This window comes from Brassica rapa, chromosome A08 (assembly GCF_000309985.2).
Source record: "Brassica rapa cultivar Chiifu-401-42 chromosome A08, CAAS_Brap_v3.01, whole genome shotgun sequence".
Taxonomy (NCBI): Eukaryota; Viridiplantae; Streptophyta; class Magnoliopsida; order Brassicales; family Brassicaceae; genus Brassica; species Brassica rapa.
This window is the reverse complement of record NC_024802.2, coordinates 4,255,930-4,267,962: the sequence shown is the minus strand read 5'-3', so window position 1 is coordinate 4,267,962 and position 12,033 is coordinate 4,255,930. Positions and strand designations below refer to the sequence as shown.

The following is a 12,033-nucleotide window of genomic DNA, read 5'->3' as shown; positions in this document are numbered from 1 at the left end:
TTTTAATTAATAAATGAAATTCAATTATTTTATTTATTATATGAATAAATATAAAGATACAATATTTATTAATATTCAATCACCAAATTTGTTCCAAATATTTTCAATTAAATCATTTTTCAATCGTTGATGTAAACGCTTATCGTGAACATCATTCCGAATGCCGAGCATATTAGCGATAGTTGTAGGCCTGTCGGTATCTACCCGTGAACTTCTGGTGACGTCTTCTTCTTCAAATTCAGATAAATCGTATCAAATGTATCCGTCTCGTTCATTTTCGACTATCATATTGTGTAGTATGATACATGCTCTCATAATCTTTCCTATCTTTTCTTTCTCTAATGAAAGAGCCGAGTTTCTCACAATCGCAAATCAAGCTTGCAATACTCCAAAAGCCCGTTCCACATCTTTTCGGGTTGCTTCTTGAATTCTAGCAAATAACTCTGCTTTAGGACCTTGAGGGTGCGAGATAGATTGGATAAATGTTGACCATTTGGGATATATACCATCTGTGAGGTAGTACGCCAACTTATACAGGTTTCTGTTGACCACGTACTTTAACCTGGGAGCTCGGCCTTGGAAAATGTCATCAACAACAGGAGATCGATCGAGGACATTAATATCGTTTAAGGTACCTGGAGGACCAAAAAAAGCGTGCCATATCCAAAGATCTTGTGAAACCACAGCCTCTAAGACAATTGTCGGTTTTCCTGATCCACGTGCGAACTGTCCTTTCCAAGCGGTTGGACAATTCTTCCACTCCCAATGCATGCAGTCATACTTCCTACCATGCCAGGAAACCTGCGTTTCTCTCCAATATCGAGTAGTCGTTGAAGATCCTCTGGTGTGGGTCTTTGTAGATACTCTTCTCCAAATAACCCTATTATTCCGTCAGTGAAATGGTGTAAACACGAAAGTGCCGTGCTTTCACCAAGTCGGAGATATTCGTCAACCGTGTCAGCCGTAGAACTATAAGTAAGGAGACGAATAGCAGCCGTACATTTTTGAAGTGGAGAAAGACCAAACCTCCCGGCTGCATCTCTTCTTTGTCGAAAGAATGGAACGTTCTCTGAGAGGCCATGGACAATACGCAAGAATAATTCCTTGTTCATGCGGAAGCGGCGCCTGAATAAATATGTCGAGAATGTCGAATCTTCGCTGAAGTAGTCATTCCATAAACGGTCGTGTCCCGCTTCACGGTTTCGTTCTATATACCGTTTCCTGTGCTTACTGGTTTGGGCCTCCACTATGTCGTCGTATGTATCTTCGAAGATTTCGTCGAAAAGTTCGTCCAATCTTTCTTTGACTCCATCGGATGAAGATGATGACATTTTAGGTATCCCTCCTTAAAAAAATATTCCGTTCAAAATTTTCAATCATATATTTTTTAAAAATATTATGTACTAAATTATTCTCTAAAATATATTTTGTTCCAACTTATAGTTACAAATTTTAAATTGTAATATATTTAGTTCCAAATTTTAGTTACAAATTTTAAATGTTAGTTACAAATTTTCAATCATATAAATTTAAACATTACTAAATTATTGTCTAAAATATATTTAGTACACAAGTTATATAAGTGAACTAATAGGAACCGAACTTCCAAACTTTTTTTTTTTTTTGTCATCAACTTTACAGACTCATGTTGACTCTGTAAACCAAACTGGGAGATCTTGATCCATGTGAACTACAAAAAACATTTTCTTCCTAGCACTGCGGGCTAAGCTATCTGCCTTCTTGTTTTGCGTTCTTGGTACATAGATAATCTCTGCTCGGAAAAAATTCTCTTTCAGGCTGTTTATATCTTCCAAATAACTTGCAAATGCTGGCCATTCTTCTGGTTCTGAAACCATCTTCACCAATTGAGAACAATCCGTTGCAAACGTAACCTGAAATTGTCGTAAGTTTTTCATACATTCCATTGCCCATAATAAAGCTTCCATCTCCGCATGAAGAGGAGTAAGGGAAGCCCGAACATTTCTTGCACCCATCAAACCCGCAAATCCTTCTAGAGTACTGTACCATCCTTGACCTGAAAAAACCTCATTCTCTTTCCAGGATCCATCCGTAAAACACCATCTTCCTGAAATTGACGGAAGAATCGTAGCCTCTACCTGTGGACTCCTCTTATGATCAGTCAGTATTTGTGCCTCAGCCCAGAGTTTTGATTCCGTTTCTGCCAGTTTAAGGGTATCCAACGGATCCACATCCAAATTACTAAAGACTTTATTATTTCTTCCTTTCCATATATACCATAGTATCCATGCAAACTGATGATCCTCCATCTGTGGAACAATTCTCCAAAAGAGATGATCCATATTCACAAAGAGAGAACTTATTGGAAACATATCTGAATTTGTTGGAATCTTTGAAAGAGCCCATGTCTGAAGTGCAGGAGGACATTCAAAGAATACATGGTTGATCGATTTCTCCTCAGCTCCACATCTTGCACAAATGATATCTCCGGGTATCCCTCGCTTATGCAGATTCTTCTTGACTGTTATACACCCTGTCACCAATTGCCATAGAAAATGCTTAATCTTTGGTGGGCACCGTATTTTCCAACAATATGCCTTCAACATATCCACTGTGGGTCCAAACACTAATTCTGGCTTTTCCTTATCTGGGTATATCCTTTCAACCTGATATCCAGATTTAACCGTGTATTTTCCATTATTTGTGAAATGCCATCCATCTTTGTCTGCCATCCGAGTTCTACTCAATGGTATACTTTCTATTAATTTCACATCCTGTGGGTCCACCAAAGCCCGAAGCACCGGCGAATTCCATCTTCGCAAATGAGGATCAATAAGATAATCCACTGTAAGGTCTGGGTAAAGATTGTGTTGATTTTTATTTGCTGGTCTCGAGCGAGTGGTTGGGAGCCAAGGATCATTCCATACGGATATAGAAGATCCTGTTCCCACCCTTTTGATTAGTCCTTTGCTTACCAGAGATCTAGCAGAAACAATACTCCGCCAACCATATGACGGAGAATATGAACGAATCGGCTCCAGGGGTGATGCATTCCTGTAATACCGACCTTTAAAAACTCGAGAAAATAAGGTATTTGGCTTCTCTATCAGCCTCCATAATTGTTTACCAAGCATCGCTGTGTTGAAATCAGTGATATCTTTAAAACCTAAACCTCCATCTTCCTTACTGACACATACTTTGTCCCATGATTTCCAATGCATTCCTCTTGTATTACCGCCAGGGCTCCACCAAAATTGAGCTACCGCATTCGTCAGCTTTTTTGCAGTAGCCTTGGGTAAACGATAGCAAGACATCACATGATTTGGCAAAGCCGTAATCACTGATTTGATGATGACCTCTTTTCCTCCTTTCGTAAAGAACTTAAAAGTCCAGTCATTGACCCTATTATTTAGCCGATCCTGTACAAAGACAAAAACTTGTATCTTAGAACCCCCAAGACTTTCTGGCAATCCTAGATAAGTTCCCATTCCTCCCAGATTCTGTATGCCCAAAATATCTCTTAGCTCTTGTCGGACAGATTCTTCGATTTTGTGTCCAAATTGAATTGAAAACTTATCAAAGTTTATTAGTTGACCTGAAGCTTTCTCATATTCCTTTAAGATCCTTAGAATGGTGTGACACTCTTCCTTTTGAGCTTTACAAAAGAAGAGACTGTCGTCCGCAAAAAGCAAATGTGATATTGAAGGGCATGCTCTGGCAACCTTTATTCCTGTTAATTGTTTCTCCCTCTCCGCCTTCTTAATATTTGCTATCAAAGCCTCAGTACATAGAATAAATAAATAGGGAGATAAAGGATCTCCTTGACGTAAGCCCCTCTGTGGTATAATGAGTCCTCGAGGTTGGCCATTTAAAAGAACCCGATATTGAACCGATGATATACATTCCACCATTAGTTTGATCCAATGATCATGGAACCCCATTTTCTGTAATAATGCCTTAATAAATTTCCATTCTACCCGATCGTAGGCCTTACTCATATCCGTTTTGACTGCCATATACTTTCCTTTACACGCCTCATTAGTCAGTAATCCATGAAACATTTCCTGTGCTATAAGAATATTATCAGAAATCAGCCGTCCTGCCACAAATGCCGATTGCGTTTCTGAGACCAGGGAAGGTAGCAATAACTTCAAACGTTGACACAAAACCTTCGAAATAATTTTATACCCTACATTACATAAGCTGATAGGTCGCAGCTCCGTCATCCTTGTAGGTCTCTCTGTCTTTGGAATCATACAAATATTAGTAATATTTAACCTTGCATCCATTTCTCCAGACTCCAAAAAATCATTCACCATCTCCACCAAATCTCTCTTAATGATATGCCATGAATGTTGAAAAAAAAGAGCTGTCATGCCATCCGGCCCTGGTGCCTTCTCTGGATGCATCATAAACAGAGCCTCTCTGACTTCATCCTCTGTCGCTATCCGCAGTAATTGTTGATTCATCTGTGGAGTTATGCCCGGTGTTACCTCTGAGAGGAACTCGTCGAACTCTGATGGAGAGGTTGTAGTAAATAATTCTTCAAAATATTCAACTGCCACTCTCTCTATTCCATTGTCCTCTGTAATCCAATTTCCCTCAACATCATGTAGCCCTACTATCCTATTACGGACCCTTCGTTGCTTAGTTAAAGCGTGATAGAATTTTGTATTGAGATCTCCAGATGAATACCACATATTTCTGCTTTTCTGATGCCAATACTCCTCTTCGTCCTTGTATGCCTCTTGCAACTTCCTAGACACCTCCATAATATCCTCCTGAGATCTAGTATCATCTGTTTGTACCTCTTCAAGCGCTTTCTGCAAGTCCGATATTTTTTTCTTCCCATAAGGTGGATTATTTTTCCTCCATTTGGCTATCTCACGGCGGCAATTACTAATTTGTTCCACTATACCAGTCCCTGTTCCTTCATTATTATCGGACCATCCCATTGTAATTGATTCCATAAGACCTTCTTGTCCAACCCATCTCTTATCAAATCTAAACTGCCCTTTTCTTCTAGAAACTTTATTTTCTAAATAAGCCACCACTGGGCGATGATCCGATGCCACCATCCCTAAATATTCTGAATAAGAACAGGGGAATAGCGTGTGCCACTCCTCATTCGCTAATGCACGATCTAAACGACATCTAACCATTACTGCCCCTTTACCCTTGCCCCTCCTTCCTTGCCATGACAACTTATTTCCTTTAGCAGGGAACTCCAGTAGACCACAATTCCTTATCATATTGTTAAAAGGAACAAATGAGTTCGCATTTCTCAACGCTCCACCTTCTTTTTCATGATTTCCTCTGATCTCATTTAAATCACCAATAATAAACCAAGGGTCTGATCGCGAAATTCCATATCTAGTTAAACGTTCCCACACTTGTTCTCGTAATTCTTGAACTGGGTCTCCATACACAAACGTCATATATACCGTTTTTCCAAGAGCCACTGCTTCCACATCTATCATTCGATTACTTGAATATAACACATTAACCTGATACTCATTATTGAAATAAAGCGCTAATCCACCACTTCGCCCCACTGGATCCACAGTGACCAAATTATCAAATCCGAAATGACCTTGAAATTTTTGGATAAACTCAAATTCTTGCTTTGTCTCCGATAAAAATAAAAAATCCGGCTTATGTTTATGCCATATCTCCGTTAAATAACTTATCGTCCACTTACTTCCCATTCCTCGGCAATTCCAACTTAGTGTTTTCATTTAAAAAATATATAGAAAAGCTCTTTTGAGCTGCCAAAATTGGATGTAATGATACCCTGAATTCTCCAAATCCCATATGAAATAGGCACTTTGCCATGTTAAAACCATCAAATTTATTTAATTCTTCAAAACACTTGCGCATCTCGTGTTGAAATAAAATATTAGCATGGTCTCTCGGCAACACCAAGTTCCTACTCTCCACCCATCTCATTAAACCATCTCGAAATCCCCAACACCATTTTACCTCCGTAATACCTCTATCACGTAAGAATAGTATCAGTAGACAGTTATAATTTAAGCAAATTATAAAGCTCCTGATCCGCATCATGTGAAATAAAATATTGCACCAACACATAAAAACCATTAAACGTGATTCTTTGTACACAGAAGCATAATAAGTGATAATTTCGTTATCCCAATTTCTCCGCCATAACAAAATCATGTTTCCAATTACACACTTTTGAGCTCCATATCCAAATCCAGAGAAACCTTTATGTCTAATTACCCGCTGCTGAACTCCCATGCCAAATTCAACTAATGCTTGATATGGTAGTCTTCGGTTTGATGACACCAAAGACCCCATCTGTCCGCTCCTTCCATAACCTATTTTTGGTATCCCAAAGACCTGAGAAACATCCACAAACCAAAAACGCAGCGTCCAGATAAACCAATACGTTATCAAAAGACTCACAGTCCCTATCAGCCCTGACCAAGAAGAGATAGTAAAAGCAATAAAAGCACCAAGTTTATTCCAACATAAAACCAGAACCAAAAGCACTAGGAAAACATAAACCCATCGGCCAAAACAATGCCATAAAACCCATACTCCCAACAACAAAGAAATGCTCATAGAGCTTAATGATAAAAAAGATTGAAAAACTCCCCAACCCCACCACTTATCAGACCACAGTACTTCTTGAGATGTGACAGCATCGCCAACTCCATGACCCATCACTTCCTCAGTCTTGTCCAGACTAGTTACCATCTTGCTAGACTCCACCTTCTCCACTAGTTCACCATTTTTCACTTTTTTCACCCAAAATAGAATGAAAGTAGCAGATGAGCCGCTTGTAAGAATGATACAAGAGAGAGTTGATCCTAACATCCTTATATATTGCCACCATTTATCCTTTTTTTCACCCCAAAAATTTTCCCACATAAAACGATATCTCAGCAGATTGATACTTTCGATCTCGCTCCTAAGATTACGTCGCCTTTCCGAAATGCCCAGATACAGTAATTTCCAAACCCCAAGAAAACCCAAACTTTGATTGTGTCTCCGAATCTCCATGACAAAGAAAAAAACCATTAAAACTTCAATTCCAGAGATACTACCTTCGTATATTCGTGATTCGACATTGATTACATTCGAAATCGAATTCCAGTAGAGCCGAATCGTAACTTTCCTTATTCCTCCAAAGATCCCTCTGTTGACACCCAGATCGAACTCCGAAAACCTCGAAAGAGAGCCCCATTTCCAGTCACCATGATATATGTCTGCACCGATCGAAATCCCTATGGTAATGCCCGGATCCCATCGACGAGAAACCATCGAGAACCCTAAATCGCCGTCTGATCGAAATCCCTACGTCCGAACTTCCAAACTTATATATGTGAATGTCTTCATTTATATCTCAAGTTAAAGTCATATCTCAAGTTATAACTATACAGAAGCGATTATATGTGAATGTCTTCATTTATATCTCAAGTTAAAGTCTCAAGTTATATACTACACTAATAACCGTTAAAGTCGCAATTATATGTGAATGGGTTCATTTATATTTCCAGTTCTTGTAGTTAAAGAGAAGAGCAAGGCCCTCTTCGTTTGCTCACCCAGGTGATCCATATGGGTGAAGATGCAAATTGATGTTCGTTTTGTACATTATAATGCTACATCAAAATAGATCACCCAGCTGAATTTTTAAAAATTCATTTCAAATTATCACCCAAATGAAGGCGAATCTTGATGGTGCATATGGATGCATATGCATCTAGTTCAGTCCAAAATGATAAATGACAAAAATGACCTTTTAAAATCAAAATATTATTTTCAAACCGTAAATTCTAATTTTTTGCATATACATTTTTTCGCTATAACCAAAAAATGCATTTTCTAGCAAAAACTAAAAAAACACACATACCCGCCAAAACCACAAGATGCGTTTTTTCGCAAAAAAAAAAAACATAAAACACATATTTTTCATAAAAACACATTTTTTGGCTAAACCAGTAAAACCGTACTTTCGACCAAAACCGAAAAAACGCATTTTTCCGTCAAAACAAAAAAAAACGCATTTTCCCGCCAAAACCCAAAAACGCATATTCCCGCCAAAACTCCAAAAAGCATTTTCCGGCCAAAACCGCAAAAAGCATTTTCTCGCCAAAACCGGAAAACGCAATTTTCCCACCAAAACCGGAAAATACGTATTTTCTCGCCAAAACCGGAAAACACAATTTTCCCGCCAAAACCAGAAAAGGAATTTTCACGCCAAAACCGGAAAACAGAATTTTCCACCAAAACCGGAAAACGCAATTTCCCGCCAAAACTGAAAAACACAATTATACCACCAAAACCGGAAAATGAAAATTTCCCGCCAAAACCGGAAAACACATTTTCCCGCTAAAACCGGAATACACATTTTCCCGCCAAAACAGAAAAACGCATTTTCTGCTAAAACAGAAAAAACGCATTTTCCCGCCAAAACTGGAAAACGCATTTTCCACCAAAACGGGAAAACACATTTTCCCGCCAAAACCGGAAATACGCATTTTCCCGCCAAAACTGGAAAAACACATTTTCCCGCCAAAACCGGAAAAACGCATTTTTCCGCCAAAACCGGAAAAATGTATTTTCCCTCCAAAACCGAAAAATGTATATTCCTGCCAAAACCGCAAAAACGCATTTTCCTGCCAAAATCGCGAAAAAAACTTTTCCCGCCAAAATCGTAAAAAAAAACTTTTCCCGTCAAAAACACTTTTCCCGCCAAAACTTCATAACACACTTTTTCCGTCCAAACCGCAAAAACGTATTTTTTCGCCAAAATAAAACGTATTTTTCTGCCAAAACCATAAAAATTCACTTTTTTGCGAAAAACACATATTTCCTCAAAAACCGCAAAGGCCAAAACCGTAAAAATGTTATTTTTCCGGCGAAACGTAAAAAAATTATATTTTGGTCATTTTATTAATAAGTCCACCTGGATGCAGATGGAAGTTAAAAAATGAAAAGCAAACGAACATAGTTGCATTCAGATGATTCATCTGGATGGATGGACGAAATGAAGAAACGAACAACACCCAAATGGAGCATCTTGATAAGACATCTAGATGGACCATCTGGATGCATCTTCCAGATGTACAAACGAACAGGGCCCAATTGTTTGTGTTACCTAAACAGAGGCGCAAGTGTTTGCAAGTGTTTGTGTTACCTAAACTGAGGCGCAAGAGAAGAGCAAGTGTTTGCGATATTGGTGATATAAAGTGAAGCAACAGAAGAAAGAGAAGCAACTTCTTGTTCTTACAAGTACATTGTACCAAAATATTACAAACTCTCCGAGCAACACAAGAACTTGAGGAAACAAGAGAATACAAGTTTTGATGAACAAGAGAATACAACTTGAGAATACAACTTGAGGCATGACTACTACTTATAATACATAACGTGAAATAAGAAGAACCCGTGACAAGAAGAATCCGTGACATGAGCTAAATACCAAAAGACTTTCACACCTCCAAATGCACCTGTGACTTGTTTCACACCTCCAAGAAGAACCAGTGACTTGGTTCACATGAGCTGAACCTGACACAACAAATAAGACAACAGTTAGTATAGTTTTAAAGTCGCAAGTACTCAAAACAAGATTAATACCTGAAAACAAGATTAATACATCATAACATTTCAGACATTAGTTTGAGTTTAAGACTTGTTTTCATTTCAGAGAGTGGCTCCTTCTTCGCGAGTAAACGCTCAAGGAGTTTATGTCTAGAGAGTTTTTCTTTCATTTCTAAAAGACCATGTAGCTATGACAACTCCTCTTCTCTACCACTCTTCTTCTTCTTATTACCAGCTTCCGCAGCCTTTACCCCGATAAGTCTACCCTCTGCTTCTCCCACTTTCTCTTCTTCTCTATCACCCTCAAACACTTGTTTGCGCTTTTCCTTTCCTCCGTCCTTAGCCAGATAGGTAGAGGACCATTTCTGGTCATGCCTCAGCTCCCTCCAGCAGTGATCCAGGGTGAACTTGTAGTCGTTATTATTGAAGAATATGTCTAACGCAGCTTTCATCACATCATCATCATTTTGACCACTTCTCTGCTCCCTCAGAGCCGCATCATAGCATCCAGCAAACTTGGATACTTGCTCGTTAATCCTAGCCCACCTCTGCTTGCAAGGACCAAGCTCTCTCGGTATTGTCCCAACCAGGTGAGGGCTTGCGTTGAAGTAGTCGACAATCCGCTTCCAGAAAGCATCAGCGTTCTGCTCGTTGCTGACGACAGGGTCCTTACTGGTGTTAAGCCAAACACCAATAAGGATTTTATCCTCTTTCGGAGACTATTTCCTCCTCTCCTTCACACCAGACTCATCTGGAACTTGGATACCAAACCTAACAGGTTCGGGTGACTCAAGCTCAACTGGAATTTGACTATGTAGTAGGTCTACATAGCTAGACGTGTTAGCTATGGTTAGAGGATGCTCTGTGCCATTCTACTAGCGACACAGAGCATTAAGTAAGACATCTATAACTAAGAACCAATTAAAAACAATCAAATCATAGCAGTTGGGAAGATAGAAAGCAAATAAGTTTAATTTAATGTGGGAACCGAAATTCGCACTGTCGATTTCCGTTTAAATAAGGAAACTAGGAAAACCCTAGTTTCCCAGAGGACCCGGATATCTGTTAATTACCACACGTCAAGCAATCAGAACACGAGAATAACAACGATAAAAATAAGAAATCGAAAAGAGAGCAAAGTAGATCTTATTCCGAATCTGCGTATGAGCGTTACAACAAGGTATAAGCCTGGGCTCGAGAGCTGTCGGCGAGATTCCTAGTTCTAGCAACCCTAAGACGGCTAAACCTAATTGAGTCGCAGCTCGAAATAACAAAAACGGAAAGTTGCCTAAATCGCTCTAAGTGCTAAGTTTTCTCTGAAAAAGTCCTCCTCCCTGCTCCTCGCCTAGGACTCCTTATATACTAGCTCCAAGGTCGGTTTACGCTTTTATTCTTCTGCCCTTAAGCCGTCATAGCATAAAAATGGAGATATTCCATTTTTCCCGATCTTCACAATTATCTTCAAAACTTCCGTATTTATCCGCGGAAACTTGACATTTATCCTTCCTCGTGGGCCAAGCGCGAACCATGCTGTGGTTCACGGGCTTTTGGTTAGGAAAAATCGTAGGATGGGCCTCGAGTCGTGTTTTAGGTCCCTTTGGGCCGTCTTCCGACTCGACACGTTTACTACGAGCTTTCCGCGGTTTCTAATCCGCGAAGTTTGATCGATGAATTAGAATAGCGGGAAACATAGACTGAGCTTGCTACGGTCTTCGGGAGATAGCATTCGAAGGTTTGACGAGAATGCAAGGACTGGTGTCGTATCGATCTTCGGAAAGGTTCAATCGCTACACAGCGACCGAACTTTGGCTCGAGCCCGGTCGCTATGTAGCGACCGAGCGAAACGAGCGCTCGGTCGCTACGTAGCGACCGAGCTTCGGCTTGAGCTTGGTCGCTACGTAGCGACCGAGCGGGACGATCGCTCGGTCGCTACGTAGCGACCGAGCTTTGGCTCGAGCTCGGTCGCTACGTAGCGACCGGGCGGGACGATCGCTTGGTCGCTACGTAGCGACCGAGCTTGGCTGAGCTCGGTCGCTACGTAGCGACCGAGCTTTGGCTCGAGCTCGGTCGCTACGTAGCGACCGAGCGGGACGATCGCTCGGTCGCTATGTAGCGACCGAGCGGGACGATCGCTCGGTCGCTATGTAGCGACCGAGCTTTGGCTCGAGCTCGGTCGCTACGTAGCGACTGAGCGGGACGACCGCTCGGTCGCTACCTAGCGACCGAGCTTTGGCTCGAGCTCGGTCGCTACGTAGCGACCGAGCGGGACGATCGCTCGGTCGCTACGTAGCGACCGAGCTTGGCTGAGCTCGGTCGCTTCGTAGCGACCGAGCGGGACGATCACTCGGTCGCTACGTAGCGACCGAGCTTTGGCCCGAGCTCGGTCGCTACGTAGCGACCGAGCGGTACGATCTTTTGGTTCGAATCCCAAAGAATACTTCTTCGTAAAAATAACCTCGTATAGGTTATATTTACGAAAATTAC

At 40.7% G+C, this 12,033-nt stretch overlaps 2 protein-coding genes across 5 annotated transcripts in view; both read right to left on the bottom strand.

The window, feature by feature from the left end:
• LOC103833097 overlaps positions 1-12,033 on the bottom strand; it is a 1,138,500-nt gene that overhangs the window by 1,004,628 nt on the left and 121,839 nt on the right. The window lies entirely within an intron of this gene.
• On the bottom strand, positions 373-1,331 carry LOC117127387. The gene is made up of 2 exons (XM_033277543.1): positions 728-1,331; positions 373-635 (listed from the first exon to the last, which is right to left on the bottom strand). Exons 1-2 carry the CDS (start codon positions 1,329-1,331, stop codon positions 373-375), a joined length of 867 nt encoding a protein of 288 aa, XP_033133434.1.